This window comes from Peromyscus eremicus, chromosome 2 (genome assembly GCF_949786415.1).
Source record: "Peromyscus eremicus chromosome 2, PerEre_H2_v1, whole genome shotgun sequence".
Taxonomy (NCBI): domain Eukaryota; kingdom Metazoa; phylum Chordata; class Mammalia; order Rodentia; family Cricetidae; genus Peromyscus; species Peromyscus eremicus.
Genome location: NC_081417.1, coordinates 5,909,057 through 5,933,752, shown reverse-complemented (window position 1 = coordinate 5,933,752; position 24,696 = coordinate 5,909,057). Strand labels below are relative to the sequence as shown.

Sequence of the window (24,696 nt, the reverse complement as noted above, 5' to 3'; positions counted from 1 at the left end):
TGGCTGTATGCAGGTGAGTCTGTAGAGTACTTTCTTAATTAGTTATTGATGTGGGAAGGTAGAGCGCATTGTAAATGGGCTGGGCTGGTGGTCCAGGGTTCCATAAAAAAGCAGGATGAGCCAGGCAGTAGTGGCACGCGCTTTTAATCCCAGCACTCGGGAGGCAGGCGGATCTCTGTGAGTTCAAGGCCAGCCTGGGCTAGAGAGTTCCAGGACAGGCTCCAAAGCTACACAGAGAAACCCTGTCTTGAAAAACAAAAAGAAAGAAAGAAAGCAGGCTGAACAAGCCAATAAACTGCATTCTTCCAGGGCCTCTACAGCAGCTTCTGCCTCCCGGTTCCTGCTCTGTCTGAGCTCCTGCTGTAACTGCTTTTGATGATGAATTAACATATCTATCAGGCACTGTGAGTGAAATAAACCCTTTCCTCCCCAAGCTGCTTTTGGTCATGGTGTTTCATTACAGCAACAGTAACCCTAATTAAGACAGAAATTGCTAGCAGTATCATTGGGCATTGCTGTAATAGACCTAACCATGTTGTTTGGGGGAGGATTGTGGAAGGACTTTGAAATGTTGTGCTAAAAAAGCCACAGGGTGTTCAAAGTTTGCTGAGCTGTTCCGTGGAAGGCTGGAAGATAAGGATATTGAGAGGAATGCAGAGAGTAGACACCTGGTTTGTGAAGTTCTGAAGGAAGTGAGAGGGTTTTTTGAAGACTCTCTTGGAGCTCTTGCATATTTTGAATTAAGAATGTGTGGTTCTAGTCATTTGGGGCTGAAAAAAGGGCAGATAATAACAAGATAACAGAACCACTAAAGTAATACCTTTTCTTTGCTGGGACAATTGATGCTGATTACCTGGAGCTAAGAAATCAGCAGTTATTAGGAAGAGACCAACATCACTGAGGTGAAAACTTCTGGAAAGTGTTTCCTCAGAGTGAACACACTGAGGCTGTGATCCAGAGCCATGCAAGGTTGTACTTCATGCTGGCAACAGAACTTGGTGGTGTAAAAGTCACGTAAGTGGTACTGACTTTGAAGGCGTAAGAGGGTCATGGAGAGCAGCTGGGGTTTGGAACTCTGTGGCAGAACTGAAGTTCAGGAAGAGAGGCCATTAGTGAAAGTGCAGCCAAATTGCAGCAGAGACCCCAACATTTTGAATATGCCAGTGGAATGACTGCCAAGAACAGCAGAAGCTATGGAGTGGAGCCAGCCTGAGCCTAGAAGATAAACTGTGTGTGCTGCAGAGAGCCAAGCCAGAGAAGTGACCCAGGTCCTTTGGAGGAGTTCAGGGGATGTGGAGTAAATCCCAGGCATTGGATGGTGAGTTACTTACACTGATGGGAGTTTGGATTTTTTTTGATCCAATTGTGACTGTGCCCTGGTGCTCCCCTCTTGGAATTAGATAACATTAAACTTTTTTTCCTTTGTAGGAGGAGCCCACAGTTGAGAGATATTGAACTTTTAAATAGATTTTCAAGTTTTAAAGAAACTGAATTTTGAAAGAGACTTTGAACTTTTGAATGGTCTAATTTTTAAAGACTGTGGGACTCTTAAAAGTTGGTACATTTTATATTATGATGTTGATATTAATGTGTGATCTTGGGGATGGACAAGAAAGGAAAGGTTATAGCTTAACAGTGATATGTTTGGTTGTCAAGTTGACAAGGGGTTAATTGTGCTTCCTAGTTTCCTGTCAACTGGACATAAGCTATAACTATGTACATGTGCACACATAATTTAATGTTATGAAGGACTTCAAGATAGTCAAAACTCTGTACTTTATATTAACTACTTGAAAACTTGTGGGGAGCAGTCTTCATTGTATTTCTCATACCACTTTTAGTATTAGTATAAGGATAAAGGTCTAAGAATGGATATTTTCTTATTAAAACTGCAGTGAAATTTTCAGACATTCTACATAGTGCATCATAAAGTCAAACAACTTTAAAGTATTTGAAGTAAACATACACTGGATGACACGTGGGTAGAAGCAAACATTCTCATCTTTAGTATAAATGACTGGTTTTGCCTGTCCGTCTGGTTGAAGTCCAACAAACAGTCCTGGGCTCTTCAAAGATTCCAGACTTATAGATGCATTTTCCAGGTTCCTCTTGATTTTAAAATGACAATCAGTATCTCCAGTGCCCTACAATAAATATGACATGATTTCACAAATGTGAGCAAACACTGGAAAGAACTGGAAACCACTCATTGTCAAGAATACTTTTCTTCTTTTCAAGCCATCTGCATAAATCTAAAGCCTTTTTAAACTTTTTCCATAAGGTCCAGAGACAGAAACCATATGATGGCCAAAGAGAGAGCACAGGGCTAGGAACAAAGTTCTCCAAGTCACAGATGAACTTCACCTAAGGAAAGGCTACTGTGTGGTGTTCTCTTCAGAGCTGCTCACCACCAAAAATGAGCACAGAATATTAAAATATGAAATTATACCTTTAGAAAATAAAGTCACACATTGCTTAACAATAAGAATACATTCTAATAAGTGAATCATCAGTCCATTTATCATTGTTATAACATCACAGAATGCATCTATACAAACACACAGATGTGTGTGTGTGTGTGTGTGTGTGTGTGTGTGTGTGTGTGTGTGTGTGTCTAAGATATGTGTTACAGCCTATTACTTCTATGGCCGTGGTTATCAAAAGAACATGAGATCCAATAAAGCATGAGAGAAAATATTGCAACAACTTATAAATATAAGACCTTAAGACACATCATACTGTTTTTATAGTAAATTTTTCAAATGTAAGAAGAAACATATTCTAATGTAGTTGTACATGGTAAGTAAATATACACCATCAAAATGGGCTATAGAGCTAAACAGAATTCTCAAAGGGAGAGTTTCAAATGGCTGAAAGTCATTTAAGGAATTACTTAGCATCCATAATTATCTATCAGGGAGATATAAATCAAAATGACTCTGAGATATCATCTTACACCTGTCAGAATGGCTAAGATCAAAGGCACTGCAGACAGCTTATGTTGGAGAGGATGTGGAGCAAGGGGAACACTCCTCCACTGTTGGTGGGAGTGCAAACTGGTACAGCCACTTTGGAAATCAATATGGCAGTTTCTCAGAAAATTAGGAATCAATCTATCTTAAGGCCCAGCTATACCACTCTTGGACACATATCTAAGGAATACTCAATCGTACCACAGGAACACATGCTCAACTATATTCATAGCAGCATTATTCATAATAGACAGAACCTGGAAACAACCTAGATGCCCTTCAACTGAAGAATGCATTAAGAAAATGTGGCACATATACACAATGGAGTGCTACTCAGTAGAGAAAAACAATGATATCATGAAATTTGCAGGCAAATGGATGGAACTACAAAATATCATCCTGATTGAGGTAACCCAGACTCAGAAGGACAAACATGGTATGTACCCACTCATAAGTGGATATTAGGTATAAAGCAAAGGGTAATCAGGCAACAACCCACAACTCCAGAGAAGCTAACTAACAGGAAAGACCCAAAGAGGGATGCATGGACTGCCCTAGGAAGGGGAAATAGATGAGATCTCCATGAATAAACTGGGGATGAGGGGTGGGCAATGGAGGGTAGGGGATAGGGGACGAGAGCATAAGGGAATGGGATGGTTGAGCTGGAACAGAGAGGGAGGGGGAATGCAATGATAGAGAGAGACATCATGGGTATAGAGAAAAACCCAGTGCTAGGGAAGCTGCCAGAAATCCCCAAGGATGACCACCAGCCTGGGCTACTAGCAATAGTGGAGAGGGTGCCTGAACTGACCTGGCTTGCCCCAGAGATCAAACCGGTGAATACCCTAACTATCATCACAGAACTTTTCTCCAATGACTGATGAAAGCAGGTGAAGAGATCCACAGACAATCACTAGACAGAGTTCCAGGAGTCCAGTCAAAGAGAGAGAAGAGGGATTCTATAAGCAAGTGCATCAGGAACATGGTGGGGAAACATGCAGGGATGACCAAACCAAACTAGTGGGAACTCATGAAAGTTGGATCAATGGCTGTGGAGCTTACATGGGACTGGACTAGGCAGGCCCTTTGCACAGTGAGACAGTTGTGTACCTTGATCTGCTTGGGAGGCCCCTGGCAGTAGGGTCAGAATCCATCCCTGGTGCATGAGCAGGCTTTGTGGAGCCCACTACCTATGATGGGACACCTCGTGCAGTCTTGAGGCAGGGGGAAGGGGCTGGACTTGCCTCTACTGAATGTGCCTCCACATGGGAGGACTTGCCTTCTTATGGGAGGGAGCAGGGATGGGTCGGGAGGAGAGGCTGGGGGGCCAGGAGGAGGGAAGAGGGGGATCTTTGATTGGTGTGTAAAATGAATGAAAAATTTTTCTTAATAAAAAAGACATAATCTCACATACCTTAAAAAAGTGGAAACAAGTAAGCAATATACATAAAGCAAAACATAATGTCACTTTAAGAATTTTGTTTAAGTTATTAAAATGTTCAAGGAGCACTTGATGAGAAAGACAATTTGATTACAATGTTTAGTGTACATCATTTCTGTAAAATATATAATGTGTGTTTTATGCCTGGGAAACTTGCAAGACAACTCATGCTCGCTCTTTATAATGACCGTTTAGGAGAAGTATGACATTTTGTTTCCTTTCAAAGTAACTTAACTATTTTATAAAGAGCATGCATTAATACTATAGACAGAAAAGAAAAACACAAAAATAAGCATGGTATAGAATAAAATACCTGTAATGCTATTTACAGTAAACATTTTACTTGTAACCCCCCTCCCAAAGAAAGAGTTCTGGACAATGAGTTTTGTGGGAATGAATTAAAGTTTCTTAATTCAACCATTTTATTTATAAAAGATTATATTCTGGTCTTAGTTCAAGTGTTAGGTTGCTGTCAGTAAGAAACAAATATCTGTCTGTGTCTCTCTCTTATCTTATACATATGAATTAATCAGTGTCTACCTTCTTCAGATTCTGCTTTGACTTGTCCATAGTCAAGCACCAGAAATCATCACAAAGCAAGATAACAATAGCATAAGTATAATGGGGTAGAAACAAGTTCCTGGGGCTTGGAAAATGCAAAAGAAAGATGCTAAATTTGGAGGAATCAAATAAGTCTTCCAGGAGAAGATGAAGCATTAACTAAGACAAAATTAAGTAGGGAATGGTGGGGATAGGAAAGCTTTGGCAAAGAGTCGCTAAACAAGCTTCTGGTGTGGGTAAAGAGCAAGGGGGCAAAGGAAATGTAGAAGTCAGCTCAGCTTGCTCACAACACTGGAGTTCAGGCCTTAGCTTACAGCATAGCAGTCACAGGAGGTTTACGAACTTAGCTCAAAGGTTCAGGGCCAGCAAATGCTGAAACTCCAAAAGAAAGTTTCAGCATTTACCCAGTTATGCATTCCTTTGCAGTTTTCAAACAACAGTCTAAAGAACCTCATTTCTTCTCTTTTCCTCTAGCATGGAGTCTTTATTTAATCTTTTTCTTTTTAATGTACTTGACTTTTTAAAAGAATCTTAAAATTTCAACAAAAAAAAACCCAAAAAGATGGTATACTGATTCCACCTTTCTGCAACTGCCACCATGTTATTTATGATTACAATGAGTGAGCCTATGTTGAAGCATTATTAACTGATACTATGGTCACATTTCTTTTATTTTAGCTCAGTGCCCTTTTGTACTCCAAGATCCTATGCTGGATATCCCATCAGTCTTCATGTCTTCTTAGGTTCCACTTGGCAGTAAGTTTATCAGGCTCCCCTTGTTCCTGACAACCTTGGAATTTTAAGAAATACTAGTCAATTGTTTGGTAGGATGCTCACTATTAAAATGCATCTGTTTTCCTCATTATTACACTTAGATTGTGAGTATGGGGAAGACTACAGACACAAGTAACACTTAACAGATGTCTCCATCATAAGAGTTTTACACTCCCAAATTTGTTTATTGTACACACAAAAAGAGAATTGTTATGTTAAGCCTGGGTCTGAGAGGTAGGGAACTATGTTTCACCTCTTGAAGGCAGACCACCTGTACAAGCCTCTTTTCTCTTGCTGTGGTAAAATGCCCCAACCTAAGAAAAACAAAGGAGAATCAGTTTATTTTGGCTTAGATGAAGACACGGCCACAGGCAAGAAAGGCATGTAGCAGAACAAGGAGAGGGTTGATCCAGGAGAAGGAGGACAAAAAATGGGGCCAGACTAAAAAACCTCAAAGCCATCCCAGTGATGTATCTCCTTCACAAGGAGATCCACTACTTTCCCAAACTACAGTGCTATCTGGGTAACAGATTCAAATACATGAGCTTGTAGGAAACACTTCACAGCAATAGCTTACACAATTTACTCAGAATTCTTCTATATGAAAGTTTTTACTCTTCCAATTTACTCATAACAATATGGACTCGTGACTATTTCTTTCAGATTTAGGGTTATAATCACATGTATTATTATTTATTACACAAATTGTTTAATAGTTGACCACTGTGGGCTTTTCCAGTTGGTTTCTATGTACCTATGACACTTCTCCATCAGTAAGTGCTGGGTTTGTTCTGTTTTTATGTTTCTGTTTTTGAGAATTTCATACTATATATTTTGATCATATTCTTTACCTTCCATCACTTCCTCCCAGATTCTCTCCATCCTCCTTTGCCATCCAAATTCATATTATTTTTCTGTCTTGGCGGGGGAGCATGGAATAGTTTGTGTTGGCAAACTCTTCCTGACCATTAAGAATGCCCTAGAATGCGGTTGATATACCTATTGCCACTCCATTAAAGAAACTTATTTATCCTAACTATTGCAAACAACTTCTTGGTTAAGAGTGGGACTTTGTGTCTACCTCTCCTTCTCTATGTTGGGACTTTTTCTGGCTTCGAATTGTGCAGATTTTGTCTCTGTGAGTTCATTATGTACACCAGTCCTACTGTGTTTGTGAAATGCTGTTTTCTTATCAACCACCTCTGGCTCTTAAAATCTTTCTACTTCGTCTTTCACGTAGATCCCTTATCCTTTAAGGAAGGGATTTGATAAAGATACCCCATTGGTCCTGAGTGCTTCAAAGTCTCTCATTCACTGAAGGTTGTCCACTGTGGGTCTCTGTGTTAATTGCCATCTACTCCAAGAAGAAGCTTTTCTCCTCTGGTAGTGTGTAATGTACCTTCCATCACCCACTAGTAGTGAAGCTTCCAGTTGAGCACCAGCTCAATTTGTCCATCTTTGATGGCATAAGTATATGGTGTCTTTAACAATAGGGTCTTACCTTTAAAGTTTGTAGAGGGTAGCCAATAGCACCGACAATAGCCTGTAATGTTTGGGTGGCCTATAGGACCCCTTTGTCCAACATCTCAAAAAGATGTAAACCATCCCTGGTACTGTGGATTTTTTTTGGTATTTCATCTTTTCCCAGTCAGAACAGCTACACTTAATATCAAATAATAACAAATGATAGTAGATGCTGGCAAGAATGCAATGAAAACTTATTCACACTGGTAGAGGTGCAAACTGGAGCGGATACTGTGGAAATCAATATAGAGGTTCCTCAAAAACCTAGAAATCATTTTATATGGTGTCTGGTTGGCGTACAGTTTGGAGTATCTATTTGGAGTATTGTTTTCCCATTATATGGTAAATCAGTTTAAACTCCTTTCGTGTGTGTGTGTGTGTGTGTGTGTGTGTGTGTGTGTTAAGAAGCTTCTACAGTAGTAGGCTTCTATGTGGCTTTTCAAAAGGCCTTCAGTGTTAGTTATCCTCTATATATCTTCTCCCCAACACTAACCTCCCATTTTCCATCCCATTTAGTCTCCCTGTTCTAATTTCTCCTTTATCCCCTTAAAACACTATATTTTATTACCCCTTCATTGATAGAGCTCATCTTCTCCCAGTCCCTTACTAGCTACTTAGCCTCTATGGATATTCTAAATAAAACACACATACCTAATGTGTAAGCATGGGAATTAAGACCAGTAATTAATAAATGGGACCTCATGAAGCTAAAAAACTTCTGTACAGCAAAGGATGCTATTATCAAGCAAAGAGGCAGCCTATAGAATGGGAAAAAAAACTTTACTAACTATATATCTGACAGAGGGTTAGTATTTAGAATATATAAAGAACTCCAAAGAGCTGAACACCAAGAAAACAGATAACTCAATTAAAAATGGGGTATAGAACTAAATACAGAGTTCTTAAAGGGTGGAATACAAATAGCTGAGAAATACTTTTTCAAATGTTCAACATTCTTAGCCATCAGGGAAATGCAAATTACTTTGATATTTCATCTTACCCCACTTATAATAACCAAGACTAATAAAACAAATGACAACAAATGCTGGTGAAGATGCAGGAGAAGAGGAACACTCATTCATTACTGGTAGGACTGAAAACTGATACAGCCATTAAGAAAGGTGATGTGGCAGTTCCTCAAAAAATTTTAAAATAGATCTACCACATGATTCATCTCTTGGACATATATCCAAGGGACTCTATATCCTACTTTAGAGATATATGATCATCCATGTTCACCATTACTCTAATCACAAAAGCAGGAATTGGAAACAACCTAGATGTTAACCAACTGATGAATGGATAATAAAAATGTACATCTACTCAATGGCATATTAATTGGCTATTAGAGAAATGAAATTATGAAATTCACAGGTGAATAGATGAAGCTGGAAATAACCACCCTGAGAAATACAACACAGACCCAGAAATATAATATTTCTTGTTTTCTCTTATCTGTGCATGTTAGTTTTGATTCTTTAGACATGTGTGCTACACTTTGAAGTTAAACACGGTGTGTTTTTAAATGATTTGTGCGTATAAGATTCATGTGTTGAGAACTTATATTCCAATGCACAATCTACAAGGTGCTGAAACTTTAATAGACAGGGACTAGTGTAAAGTTATCAGGTTATTTTTCATCTGAAATTAAAATACTGAGCATTTTAATGAATTTATAAAAGTCAGCCTAACCACTGAATCCCTCTGATTTCTGTTTCAAGATGTCATTTCCTCTCAACATGCGCTCTCAGTATTTACAATGGAGTCTTGCTGGCTGGAGGTCTGTTGTTTGAACTTCTAGCCTCCAAAGCTGCTGTGGGATGTTCTGTATGTTAAATGTGTTGCTCTGATTGGTTAACAAATAAAACACTGATTGGCCAGTAGCCAGGCAGGAAGTATAGACGGGACAAGGAGAGAAGAGAATTGTGGGAAGTGGAAGGCTGAGGCAGAGAGACACTGCCAGCAGTCGCCATGAGAAGATGTTAAGATACCGGTAAGCCACGAGCCACGTGGCAACTTATAGACTAATAGAAATGGATTGATGTGGGGGTATCTTTGTGGATTTCTGTGGGCCTCTCTAGCACTTTGTTTCTTCCTCTTCTCATGTGGTCTTCATTTACCATGGTCTCCTATTCCTTGTTCTCCCTCTCTGTTGTTGATCCAGCTGGGATCTCCCACTCACTTAAGCTCTCTTTCCCTCGACCCTCGCCCTTCACTACCCCCACTCATGTCCAGGCTGTTCATGTAGATCTCATTCCATTTCTCTGTCATTGGGCGATCCTTGTGTCTTTCTTGGGGTCCTGTTTTCCAGGTATCCTGCCTGGTGATGTGAGTAGCAGTCCAGTCATCCTTGTTCCACATCTAGTATCCTGTTATGAGTGAGTACATACCATGTTTGTCTTTCTGAGTCTGGGATACCTCACTCAGGATGATTTTTTCTAGATCCATCCATTTGTCTGCAAACCTCATGATGTCATTGTTTTTCTCTGCTGAGTAGAATTCCATTGTGTATATGTACCACATTTTGTTTATCCATTCTTCAGTTGAAGGGCATCTAGGTTGTTTCCATGTTCTGGCTATTACAAACAACGCTGATACCCCCACAACAGACTGCTGGCAATGGTCGAGAGACAGTCCGAACTGACCTACTCTGGTGATGGGAAGGCCAAACACCCTAATTGTCGTGCCAGAAACCTCATCCAACTACTGAGGGATCTGGATGCAGAGATCCATGACTAGGCCCCAGGTGGATCTCTGGGAGTCCAATTAACGAGAATGAGGAGGGTTTATATGAGCAAGAATTGTTGAGACCAAGGTCGGATAAAGCACAGAGACAAATAGCCAAACAAATGGAAACACATGAAATATGAACCAATGGCTGAGGGGTCACCAACTGGATCAGGCCCTCTGAGTGGGTGAGACAGTTGATTGGCCTGATCTGTTTGGGAGGCATCCAGGCAGTGGCACCGGGTCCTGTGCTCACTGCATGAGTCGGTTGTTTGAAACCTGGGGCCTATGCAGGGTCCCTTGGCTCGGCCTGGGAGGAGGGGACTGGACCTACCTGGACTGAGTCCACCAGGTTGATCTCAGTCTGTGGGAAGGCTTTGCCCTGGAGGAGATTGGAATGGGGGGCGGGTTGGGGGGAAGGTAGGGGGGGGAGGGGGGAGAACAAGGGAATCTGTGGCTGATATGTAGAACTGAATTGTATTGCAAAATAAAAATTAAAAAAAAAAAGATACAAAAAAAAAAAGAAATGGATTGATTTAAGATACAAGAACTAGATAGCAAGAAGCCTGCCACGGCCATACAGTTTATAAGTAATATAAGTCTCTGTGTGTTCCTTGGTTGGGTCTGAGCAGCTGTGGGACTGGCGGGTGAAAGAGATTTGTCCTGACCATGGGTCAGGCAGGACTGGAGAAAACTCCAGCTATACAAAGCTGTAAGATAAAGAAACCATTTTTTCTTCATAAAGCCATTTTCTTTACAGTGACAAGAAACTGATTAATGTATATTCCACTGGTCTGTGTAGAAACAAACCAAATCATTAATACTGGAAACTAGTATTGGTCTGCAGAACAAAATCCTGTGGTCCTGTATTTGACTTTATCAACTTCTATTTTCAAGTTTTGCATCTAGATAACCAAGGGAAAAAGGGGGAGAAATAATCAAACAAACAAATTAAGGTAAGTATGTAGGTAAGCTTCAGTTTTATTATTGACCTATAATAGACTAATCTTTGAACTTGACAGAGGAACTAAGATATACGTATACTATTTTAGAGGGAAAAAAATAACCAACTTAACTAAGCATGCTAGCATGTACTAGAACTACTTGTGTGCTTAAGTACATTGTAGATTTTAGTCAAACTTTCTTTTTTTTATAATCTTTTTTTTATAATCATTCTTCCAAACCTTAGGTCCTCTGTAAATAATCCCATTTCCTACACAGATACCAAATTTATGAACTTTAATTTTATTCTCAAACATAACATCTTTCCTACTGAATATTGATGTCACTTTGTACTAAAAAGCTCAAAACATTGCCCTTGATTCACACAATTTGAAAAGCCTTCCCAGGAGACATGTCATTCCTCCCAACACTAACATGTGCACATATTTGAACTGCTGCTCTTTTCACACTGGAGCATAACTGCCTGTTTACACTCTTTTAACTGAAATTAAACCAGGGAGAAGGCGTGCCTTACTGCATTTCCTACAGCTCTACCCACAGGCAGTCTCTACCTCCCCACAAAGCTCGACTGTTTGTTAGCACTGTTAGAAGTCTCTGTTTTGCCATTGTAATTGGTCTGTGTAATACCTTTTTCTCTCTTATGTGATAATGAAAAGTGGGAGTATACCCATTAAAATTCACCATTCTGGAAACTTCTCCTGACTACTGTCCAAATCAATCCTTTCTTTAAGCCTTTAGATAAGCATTTGAATAATAAATGGGATTTCTGGTTTTCTATTTTCTCTGTATTATGATTGTATATATATTTTTTCAGTGGCACCTCAAAGAATGATATTTCTCTCCTTCAAGTGAAAAACTGAGAATGAAATTTAATATAACTAAACTTTCAAACACCATAATTTCCTTCAGTCCTTTTTCCTTAAAAACAAACAAACAGTTCTGCTTTATCTCTAATCCAATATTAACTGGTTAAAAGAATTCAGGTGGAAAATAACAGAAAGCATGTTCATTCTATACACAAAAGGGTGCTGTGTGGCTTCTAAATATTAACAACAATAACAAAGTATAAGAAGCTACTGCAGGGTGTCAGGTGCAGGCTTTCACCATGTATCCCATGACCATGTTCCCTGTGGCTAGTTAGAAAAGAAAAAGTCTAGGGACTTCACCCAAAGTGACATTTTTAACTTCTCTTTCATTCAGAATTTGTTGAGCACCTACCAGATGTCAAGACTTCTGAATTTGGAATACTGTAATAAATAAAGCAACAATGTCTTTTTCATTCTATTACCATAGATTCTGTACATTCAATATTACTAATGTTCTGATCAGCCTTCTCTTCAAAAATGAATCACTTGATTTTCTATTCCTTAAGCAAATCTGTGTGGTCCTGATAATAAAATCACTGTTGCTATCTTCAAGGCTCTCTGTATACCCTCTAAAACTAAAATGTAGATTGTGGTCTACAATAGCATTAAATGTGAAGCCATTTGATAGAAAAGTTAACTGAAATATTTTATCTTGCATGTGGCTATACATAAATATGACGTTATTAAATTGATTTCTTTAAAAATGTTTGATTAGGTAAAATATGATTTATAATTACTTTCCTAAAACCAAGTAAAACTCTGATTAGGTTTCATACTTTCTAGTTTACTGCTAACATTGTACATACTTAACCATAACTCACTTAGATAAAATATGTGTGTGTGAGTGCATACTCGAGTGTGCATGCTTAATATTTCAACTTCTTACTGACATGAGTTGCCCTTAACTTTTAAAAAATTATTTTCAAGCATCTTTTGAGTGAACAGAAAAAAATAGATAAATCTTCAATAAAAGAATAGTCTTAGTTTCTTCAAACTGAGCTGTTGCCCTTCACCAGCATCCAGCTTACCACATTAGTACACTAACTTTCTTTTCTTTCAACTCCTACAGCTCAGTTTTATTTGCATTCATTCTTAGTGAGCTGGTGAGCCCCAGCCATGCTGTTCTGAAGCTGTTTCTTTTTGAACTGTCCCCAATGAACTGTGTGCTGTTTCTTATGAACCTTATCTCTACTATATCAAAACCTATTAAAGTGATTTACTCCTACAGAATAAGCATTTTCTGGTGACAGAATTAGAAACATTTGTTATAGGATCAACATCACTTGGTTTAAAGATGTGTTTACCTATAAGAAATGTTCTCGGAGGTATGCTGGCAAGCACATTAGAGCCAGTCCTGCTTTTATTCAATTCAATTCATTACAGTAAGCATTTGTGGAGTAACAATAAGCACCAAAGCACTCTTGGGCTTTTAAGGCATAGTGATATGAACATGCGTTACCATTTACCTCAAAGCGCATTTTTGTATCTCCTTGGAGACAGTAAGTATACTTCACCTCAGCCTCTAAATATATACAAACTACAGTAATTACAATAATGTTCTTATTTGTTTTCAAAAGCAGTGTCATTCCAGAAAAAGTCTAGTGATTCCTGTCAGATACAAAGAGAAAGATAATGCTCTTCACTGGCACACATTAAGAGTCACAGGAGGAGAGGAACATAGGCATCTTGGCTACAGGGACTCACTGACAAAACCTTACTTAAAGATTTCAAGTCACACAACCAAACTGAGTCATGAAATACATTATAAGATGCAGAAATTGCTCAAGGGAAGTAGCCAGATAATTTTTAACTCTAAAAACAAAACAGGCTGCTGCTGTTGCCCTTGGTTGCTCCCCAGAAGTTGAAGGTATGGCTTTACTGCTGAAGGCACCATGCACCTTGGACATAGGACTCAAAGGGTTTGCACTGAATCTGACCAGAAAGCATCCTGAGGACTACCATTCATGGTGTTTCCAAAGGTGCTGAGTAAGCTGCCAAGGAAAGAGAGCAGTCAACAGTCTTAGCCAGCAGTGACTCCTGTGAACCACAACAATGTGGCTAGCGAGGTCATGGATCTTAGAGAACATACTATTGCAACATCTAAACAAACATAATTCTAAACTGCAGTCTAAAATTTATTCTTGTACACCAGAATAAGTGTGGGTCTCACCCCTCAGCAAAAAAGCTTCTATTTGAAACAGACAGAGACCATTACAGAAAGCCACAACTGGTCAAAATGCAGAAAACAACTGACTATGAGGTGCACAGGCCCAACTGATATATATCTACACCCACACCTAAAGCTCACTGAAGAGGGAGCGGAAAGAATCTAAGAGCCAGAGAACCATGAAGCCTACTGAAAGACTGTGTCTTCCAGATACGACAAGGAGGCTTCCCTCATGAAACCTCAACAACATGGCCACTTGAACAAGATGTACACAATGACAGTATCAGTTGATGATGATGTGAGAAATCTCACAAATTCCACCCCAAGATGAAGAGCTACAGACAATTAATGACTGCTGAGAGAAGGAAAATGAGTCTTCTCCAGGAGTGAGTCTCCTAATTGGTTATCTGATATCAAGCAGTCAGGCCTAAAACCACACACATTCAAGCAGCTTAACATGACTCAGCAGGTTTCATTTGCATATTTACTTGCATATATATATAAAATAATTATTATTAAAGACGAAGAAGCCGCAAATTTGAGAGGAAGGGAGAGGTATGAGAGGACCTCGAGGAAGAGGGGAATGATGGAATTTATATTTTAATTAAATTTAAAAAACAAATTAAAATGTTACCCTTTCGTGATGAGCAAAATTATTAAATTCTTCTTTAAAAAATGATATACTTTCCATGGAGAGTCTTCTCTATAAAAGCACCAGAGTAATTCTAAGCACACCACAGAGATACTTACACATCACATTTATTGCTACACTATTCACAAGATAATGGAACCAGCATAGATGTCTATCCACAGGTGTATAAACATAGAACAGATACAGGTAAACATGAAATTTTATTTGGCTATAAAGAAAAATGAAATTCTGACATTTACATGAAAATGGATGGAAGTGGATATTATTATGACAAACAAAATGAGCCAGGGACAGAAAAAAAAATATTGCATGTTTTCTCTCACATTTGGAATGTAGATTTAAATATCTTTGGGTTGTGTGTGTGTGTGTGTGTGTGTGTGTGTTATGAAAATACAAAGGGGACTATGTGAGATAAAAGGTATAAAGATGGATAAGAACGGGGACTAGAACTTCTGTGTCATGAAAGCAGAAGATGGGAACTCTGCAAGGATAAAGAGGAAGCAAGAAGAGGACACAAAGGAACAGTGGAGACAGTGAAATAGAATGATTTGTTGGTTTGTTACAATAAAACCCATCTCTTTGTACTTTAGCAAAAAAAAAAAAAAAAGCAAAGAGAGTGTGGCTACAAGAGTCAATGCTAGAGTGAATGCTTAGTGGCGACTACCATCAGAAGGTAGCCTTAGGGGACTCATGTTAGGGACTCAGGCCTTATAGGCCCCAAATAACTTTCTATATGGAGGCCAGGAGAACCCTCATTAATCCCAATGCTCTGTGACAGCTTGTGTGAAAGGTCACAGCCAGGGGTCCAAACCCAGTGAAAAGCTATGCTAAAACTGGTCTAAGCTAAAACTGATCTTGTCATGTCTGATTGCATGAGGTAAGAAAACATGATCCCAAAACATGGTACTGTAATTAACACTTAGAAACTGTTTTATCTTTATTTTGTATCTTTTTCTTTTATTTTGGGTCATTTGTCTGCTCCATTTTACACACAAGGATTTTAATCACTCAGGATGTCCACTAAGGAACTTATGACACCTAACTCCTCTCATGCCTTTTCAAGGCTGAAAGTACAATTCTAAGCTAGTGGACCTGTCTTACTGTTGTCTTTTACAGTGTCCTGTCTCAGACCTCAGACAGGTCTCCAAAGGACTCTAGTCATTGTCCTAATCCTCCAGCTACCTTCCATTCCAGGAATTTGAGGACTGATTAATAAGCATCTTTTTGAGAGATGCTTACTAAAACTACCTGCTAAAAAGGGAAGGAAGTCTGGGGTCAGTTCAGAGTTTATTGACAGACAAAACTAGTACACTACCCTTAGGATACGGAATCAAGAACCATGCCGCTGCTAATCCATCTGCTGCTGCCTCCTCATTCCCAAGGGACATGGGGACCAAACTGCCAGCCAAGCGTTTAAGTGGCTCATTGCCAGTTCTGCAAAGCCGGGGGGGGGGGGGGGGGGCAGGGAGGGGGAGGGGGGCCCCACTCCCTGCTGTCTTCCACTCCCCGCCATCTTCTTATTAGGTCATGTCTCCCGAGAGAATACCACACCCATTGGGCCAAGCTGCTCCCTACAATTCGTTAATGGGCCAGCATCATAATTTTGGCAACATTTCCCCCTCTTGTCTAAGAAAAATGGTTCTAATCCTAACATAATAAAAACTATATACAATAAGAGCTATTAAAACGTATTGTCCAGAAGATGGAAAAGGTAATAATCTTAACAAAAAATGAAACTACATAAAACAAGAACAATTATCAAGAAATGCATCCTAGACTTCCAGACAATAGGTAATTGGCAATTTTTATAGAGATTACTCCAATAGTTGTCCTTTCCTGAAGAATCTAAATTTTGTACCTAATATATCCTTACAAAAGATCCAGGAAGATTATAACTATAACTATCTTGTCTTCAACCCCATCTCTAAAGTTCTCATATTATCAGTCACTTTTTTGTTCTCTTCATTTATAAGAACTTCTAAAGTCTTTATTTTATCAATCAAAGATGTCTTATCCTCCTTGGTGACTATCTGTAAGGCTTGCATATTATGTTCCAAGGCCTTATCTTTTCAGTCAATTTCTCGTTTTGGGCACTGTTATCAAACCATTTTTTAAGAATAAGATATGAATTGCTAGGCTAATAACAATTATGACCGAAATTGTATTGATCCCAGCTAAACTGTTTATGTCTTGAGTAAATTTGTCTAGTGTTTCATCCATGGTAACAGTGAGCAGGGACCTAATTCCCTGCATTGTGATATTTACCACCCTTGACCTGCAAAGGTTTACAGATTGTCTTTTCCCTGTATTCTTTTAGCCTCCATTTATTTATTTATTTGTTTGTTTGTTTATTTATCTTCTAAAAGTTGTCACGTCACTTACCTCAGGTTAGATCCTTGGATAATTGTCGTAGATGGAGTAATGATGTTTGATCATCAGGTGGCGCTGATGCGCTGATGGCTGGGTCCAGCAATGGACTGACAGTGTTCATGTGTAGTAACATGTTTGACCAGCAGGTGGAGTAGTTGCGGTACTAAGGTAGCTCAGACTGACCACAGTGAGTGAATGTTCAAAGCAGCTTGACCAGACTCTGCCCCAGTGATTGTGTGGGGCAGAACCTACATGGGGGAGGAGGGGCAGTTGTTGGCTTTATGTGGCGGTGCAATGTTATTCATTAAGTTGTGCTGTTACTGTGCACTAAAAGCCATGAGGCATGACAAAATCCAACTATCAGAGTTTTATTAGGAGAAGGGAGGGACAGAAGAGAATGTGATCAGACCTGTGGAAGACAAGTGCAGAGTGGGGGAGAAAGAAAGGGGGAAGAGTCTGTGACCTGCTTTTTTTGTTTGTTTTGTTTGTTTTTTGTTTTTTGTTTCTTTCAAGACAAGGTTTCTCTGTGTAGTTTTGGTGCCTGTTCTGGATCTCACTCTGTAGACCAGGCTGGCCTCAAACTCACAGAGATCCGCCTGGCTCTGCCTCCGAGTGCTGGGATTAAAGGCGTGCACTTTTTATGCATTCTTCTGCACATGCCCATATGGGCTTATGGAGCTACGCCACACATGCGCGTAGATTGTGTGATCACGCTGCACACAAATTACACGATCACATGTTACGTAGGATGTAAAGACCTGAAATGCCTGAACATCATGGTCATGTAGCTGGGGGAGTGGCCAGGAATTCCAACAGCTGTGGCACACTAAGATATGCTCAAGAACCAGAACTTGGTTTCATGTCTGTGTGAGATGAGCAGAACCAATTCAGGAGGACACCCAGTGGCGGCAAGCACCAAGACTACAGAGCAGGCAAGTGAGGAGAGCCCTGGGCTGCATGGAATGTACAGGGAGCTCTGGGGACTGGAACAGTGTGGGAGTTGGTCGGGGGAGGTGTTGGGGTGGGTGCATGCTGAAAGTGCCAGAGCCACAGGGCAGGTGGATACAGGGGCTGCAGAACTCCCCACTCTGGGCACCAGATAAAGAGGGAAGGGAGTCTGGGGTCAATTCATCTGGGGTCAATTCAGAGTTTATTGACACACAAAATTAGAGAAAGAATCTGCCACTCTGCTGCTGATCCATCTGCTGCTGCCTCTTCATTCCCAAGGGAGTTGGGGAACAAATGGCCAGCCACACTTCTCAGTAGCTCACTGCCAGCTCCAACAGCCCAAGAGAGAGCAAGTGCCTCCTCCTCTCAGCTTCTTATTGGGTCATGTCTCTCCAGAGAAGACCATGTCCATTGGGCCAAGCCACTCCTTATACTTGGTTAACAGACTGGTGTCATAATTCCAGCAACAACCTGCTGCCAACAATGAGTTAATGACAAATTATTGCTATGGTTAGCCTCAAAGTCAGACCAGTTCTCAAATGAAGGCAACTCAGGCAGTATCCTGGAGGATGATTAGAATAATCATCTCATGGCAGCAGACTGCTCCCCTCTAGCAGTGACAGAATCATTCAGCACCAGAAATGAGATAATGGTCAGCCAGGTCATACTCTGACCAACACTGCTTAACCATGCATAGCTCTACCCATCTCCTCTAAACTGGAAGCTCATGGTAGCATTCTGAAGACAGGATTGGGGGTCACTGAATCTCTTATCTTTTCTCTACAATGTTGTCATGATTAAAATTCTCCTAGTCTGTAGAAACAACCACCAACACAAAAGGAGGAACTTCCCGTCATCCTGACACAAGCCTGAGTCAAAGGTTAAGACCTAGAAAGGTCATTCTGAAATTTTCCCTCCTTTTCTAAAGATCCTCACTGACAGAGAACCTTCCATATAGTCAGAATGAAGAAATGTCCCACAGGGAGTCCAAGAATTTGAACAGCTGTCCTTACCAAGTCCCCACAACTCACCAGCTTTACCACTGAACAAGCATCCTTACCAAGTCCCCACATCTCACCAGCTTTACCACTGAACAAACATCCTTACCAAGCCCCACATCTCACCAGCTTTACCACTGAACAAGCAACCTTACCAAGTCTCCACAACTCACCAGCTTTACTGCTGTGGTAAGGACAAGCCTTCAGCAGCTAAGGAGTTGGGGGAGAGCCACAGAGTCAGTGAATTAATCACTCAATTTGACTTTTCTATCTGAGGAAGCAAAAATTCTCTGGGGCCAGTGAGTGGGGCAAAACTTAACTCTCTGGGGCTGGAAAAAATGGGAAACACACACATATATACATTTACAGTCTTTCTATCATATATATATATATATATATATATATATATATATATTAATGTCTCTATCCAGATGCATCCCTTCTATGTCTTCTTAATTTTTTCCTTACATCTTATATACCCAAGCAAAATCTTTCAAGCAGTATAAAAATTACAATGTGGTTACATTTTATTTTTTTTAAGTGAATGACTACAATCAATAAAAGTAAAAAATCATGTTTTCCATATCCCTTACATGATTAAACATTTTACATATAACAGTGGAAAAACAAATTATCCTCAAGAACATACATACATTCATGTCCAAGCAACTGGTTATAGATTAACAGAGTGTAAGCAAGCAAGGTATTTTTCTGCACCAGTTCTTTTATTGGCAGGCTGCATTTTGTGGTTACAAAGAAAAGATCAATTACTTTATTATTTATCTCAAAAGGTAATCTTATAAAATCTTAAAAGAATCACAAATCTTAACTTTTATATGTGAAAAACAGTCACCTTACTTTAAATCCTCAGGATTCATATCCACTCATCAACAGTTTTTTATATCATGAATGTGAGGGCAGAAATGGGTACAAGGAATTAATCATCACCTTTTATCACCAACCTATCCTAGCAAGAAAGGCACATCAGCTAATAATAATTTAGCTTTTTTGTTCTTGTTTTGTTACCTCAATAAGTCCCTCACTCAACTATGTGCCTCTCTAGACTTTATATTGTTCCCCAAGATTTTCTACCTCAAAGCCATTAACAAAAACATCTTAACCTAACCTTAAGTCATTATTTAAAGCTTTGTTTCAGCTATGATGCACACTAAAACCCATGAACTCATCTCCCAACACTAAGATTAATAGAACTTTGAGCTAACTTATCTTCTGGGACTCAATAGTTTTTCTTAATCATTAGCCTAAGCCACCATCTATACAGCTCCTCAAGAGAAACTCATAAGTCCTAGCTGTGTGACACTTCCTTGTTTTTATTTTCTATGCTCTGCAGCCCCTGTTTTATCAGGGGTGGGGGCAACACCATATCCTGCCTTTACCTATATTAATTTTCCCACTACACTAACCTCTATCACAATCCCATACTATATTTTTTAAAAACCCTCAAACATCAAAATTCTATTTAGACTAACACTATTATTGTATAAAATCATTGCTTCAGTTAAACAGTAGAGCCTAGGAGGAAATCATCTTCATAATAATTCATAGGCAAAACTGTCTACTAGAACAAGATATTTCCATGAGATAATCATACTACATCAAAGGTAGTGGGGATTTCCCCCACACCCATTCACACCATGCCAGATACCAGCGAAAAATGGCAGCAGCAAACACGTAAAGACACAACAGTAACAAGAGACATTCTGGAGCCAAAGCCCTTGGGGCATTGCCTATCCAAGATTCACCCATCAGAGCTTTGCTTCCTTGTGAGCCAAACTCCCAAAGCTCAATTGCTACCTGCTGCTCCTCTATCATGGCCACCAGCATCTTTACCACTGAACAATTGGCCTTACCAAGTCCCCACCACTCACCAGCTTTACCATTGAATAACTATCCTTACCAAATCCCCATACCCACCAGTTTTACCAATGAACAATGGTACAATGAACAGCTTTACTATGTCTCTACTACCCACCACTAGATCACACTCTTTTGCTCTTTGTTCATACCTCTATACACCTCTCCCAGATTTCTTTGAGTCTTTGGTCTTTGTCTATATGTCTATTTTTCTTTTCTGTAACATGAAGTAAACCTGTGTGTTTTTCTCTTATTAATCTACTTTTTCTTGAAGATATAAACTATGACATTTCAATAGATGAAGAAAGATATTACAAATAAAATCATTAAACTTAGGATAGAAATTTCCTTGTGGCAATTATTACAAGTACATAAAAAATGAAGGTCATTTACATGTGTCAGTTTGGGGTGCAAATCTGAGGTAGTGATTGCTGCTTGCTGCTGCTAACGATGATAATGACACTGGTGGTGACTACTTGATGGATAGCTTGCTATGTGTGTGAGGTGGTGGCTATCTCTGGAAATAAGGGAGCCCACTATGTCCTGGCCAGGTGGTAGACACTGAAACTGTGTTGTCTTCCCTTTGCTTCCCTTACGGATCTAGTGACAATATCAGGAAATGCACCACTGGCGACAAGTGATACACTTTCCTATTTATGGTCACTGAACAGTCCATGTTCCTATGTTTTCCATCCAGAGTAGATACAGATTGCTAATGTTAACCAATCCCTACATTGGAGCCATACTTATTTGTACACCAGAAACTCTGCCTGCTGATTTCCAGCGTACATACCACAGCACGTTTTTTTCAAGGTTTACACACCTTGTGCATGTTAGTGACACAAAGAGAAACCAACGCCCTGATATACCTCCCATAGAATGGTTGAGCATTTGATGACATCATACTTAAATAATCCAAGCCTTCATTGTAATGTTACCTATTTTTACCCCAATTAGCCTGTTTATCTGTTTAAAGGCCATGAGCAAGATACTTCCTCTCTTTAACAAAGAATCTTCTTCTATGAAATGATAGTGCGAGTGATTTCATTGTGTATTTGTTAGCTAGTCAGAACTATCAATTAAGTGTGAATGTGAGCACAAATCTTTTCTGTTGCTGGTATTACGTATAAATATATCAGCTTGGAGCAAAGACAAGAACGTGGAGGACCAGGGGAGTTCTGAGCCTTCCTTCTCACTATCCCCCTGAGCCCATTCATGGTCCCCATTAGCCAGTGTCAGACTGGAAAGAAGGAAGAAGAGCTTCTGAGTAGAGAGCTATTCCTGGTCATCAACTTGACTACATCTGAAATCAACTAAAAACCCAAAATGGAGGGCACACCTATGAGGAATTTTTGCTTAATTTGAAGTAGGAAGATCTACTTCTAATCCAGATTCTTGAGGTAGGAAGACATACCTTTAGTCCAGATCTTTTGAGCTGAGAAAGCCCACCTCTAACCACACCTTCTACTAGAAGCCTATATAAGGACATGTAAAAATGAAGCTTTCATTTTTGCTTCTTGCCTTGGCCTTGCTAACAAGTCCATTCTGTCGTTGGTATTCGAGTCTACTTCTTCAGGATTCCAGCATATATTGTATACTGAAGACCAGCTGAGACATCCAGTCTCAAGGACTGAAGAACTACTGGTATTCTTGGACGTTCCATTCATAACCAGCCATTATTAGGATTAGCTAGACCACAGCCCATAAGCCATTCTAATAATTCCTTTCTATATATAGAGAGGTTCATTCCATAAGTTCTATTACTCATTTAAACTAAGTTGTCTCAAATAAGAATACAGATAAGAAATTTAATTTCCATTTGATGTGGAAATTAAATTTGTGCTGGGAGTGGTAGTGTATGCCTCTAAAACCAGCACAGCACTCAAGAGGCAGAGACATGCAGATTTCTTTATGATTGAGGCCAGCCTGGTGAATGTAGCAAGTTCCAGTCTAGCCAAGGCTACATAATGAGGCTCTATCTCAATTTTTAAAAAAAAAATTATATACACCCCTCAGCCAAAGAAAATTATTCATTTATATTCTCTTCAATTGCTTTTTAAGGCTCAAGATTGCTAAAGTCTGACTTTCACTTAGAATTTAAAAGTACTTGCTCACAATGTATGAGGTTCCCAGGGGTGGGGTTCCCAGGCACCAAGTGAAAAAAGGAGGCAGTAAGCTGGGACTTTTTAGAGGCTGGGTTGGGAGTAGTAGGCTTGCAGACCAGCACCAGCAGCAAGATTAGAGAGCTAATTAGAAATGTAGGCATTCGTCTAGGTATGGTGACTGCACATGCCTGGAAGCCTGGAACTCAGGAGGATGAGGCAAGAGGACAGGGTCATGAGCTCAAGGCTAGCCTGAATGGGAAGGGTAGGAAAGTGGAGGGAAAGGCAGGTGTAGGGTAAGGTGGGAAAAAATGTAGATCTCATCTCCTAACCAGAGTCTTTGGCATCACAATCTACTTTGAACACAAACACAATTCCCAGTGCTCTGTATGTGCACAATATTTCAAAATCACTGTGGAGTCAGTTTTTTCTAAGTACATCAGGCACATAGCTACTCTCCCCACTCATTGAAACACCAGACAAAGAGAACATGTCACATACAATATCCAATATTCAAGGTATTTGTAGATAAAACATAAAATCAATGCACTCAGAAAGTGCTGACCTCATGGCTATTACATAAAAAATACCCTAAACACTTGTTGGGAGAAATAAGAGAGGTGCTTACTGTTCCATTACAGTGCCCGTCCTTAATCCTCAGATACATCCGTGAGTTTTTCACACTTTCAAACATGCAAATGCCAGGGCTGACTCTGTGCACTCTCCAGTGTGATTGTTCTGACTGGTTCCCTGCTCCAGTGCAGGCCCCACTGGACTGTAGACACAGGGCCTGACACAAGCTTGTAGCTAGTATAACCACGGCGCTGTTGAGGAATACGCCCTTCAGGGAAACAAACAGAAAAGCAGTAAGCATAAGCATATCATTCCGCTAGGAGGGGAAGGATACAGAGAGGGTGTAGTGACCAGGAACTTACCAGCAGCTGGCAAATGAAAATGAACAAAACAAACAAATAACTTTACTGCAGTAACAACAAATCAGAACTTGTAGGTGGATTTATCTATGGTTAATTATTGAGAGAGTAAGTTCCAGATGCTATAGACAGTCTGCAAAGTAAGATACAAACATAAGTGTTTCTCTTATGAAATTTTAATTACTATTAGCAAATAATTTTAATATTCATACAAAGCAAAATTAAAAAAAACATGCTGCATACCTGAATGATAGAATGCATCGCACAGACATTAAATAGATGAATGTAGGAAAGAGTGAAAAAGATAGCAAATACAACTAACGTGTACTTAAAGAATCCTTGTAATCTTATCTTAAGAAGAATGTATAAAATACTCTTGAAATTTAATCAGAAATATATTAACACTACAAAGAATTGGCTAAGACAAACACAAGATCAGCCATGTGGATTCTCTAAAGTATGGAATCCCAAAATCACAAGATGTGACTATGGGAAACAAAACAAGCAAAAGTATTCCACACTAGTAACTGAAAAAAAACTACATGTTTATTCTTCTAGAAAATATTATTTCAGGGACATACACACAGCTGAAGTTAATGCTGAAGGGAGCAAGGTAGTAAGGACATTAACATTACCCAAAGAGGCCTAGATGTGGCCTCAGTTTATGACCTGAGATCTCTAAGCCCTGGAGCATCATGCCTGAGAGGAGAGCTTGACTGTGTATGGAGGCCACGTACCAGCCAGAAAGTTGCAGTGTGAACGGGGGTGGGGATTTGTGTGGCACACCTTGCTGTTTAACCTACTGAGAACATGGAGACTAAGAT

General features: G+C 39.7%; 1 protein-coding gene across 1 annotated transcript in view; it reads right to left on the bottom strand.

Moving 5' to 3' along the window:
• Positions 1-24,696, bottom strand: part of Rp1 (RP1 axonemal microtubule associated) — a 357,619-nt gene that overhangs the window by 204,845 nt on the left and 128,078 nt on the right. The window contains 2 exon segments of the mRNA XM_059255599.1: positions 1,967-2,144; positions 23,569-23,781. Coding sequence (XP_059111582.1) covers positions 1,967-2,144; positions 23,569-23,781 — 391 coding nt within the window.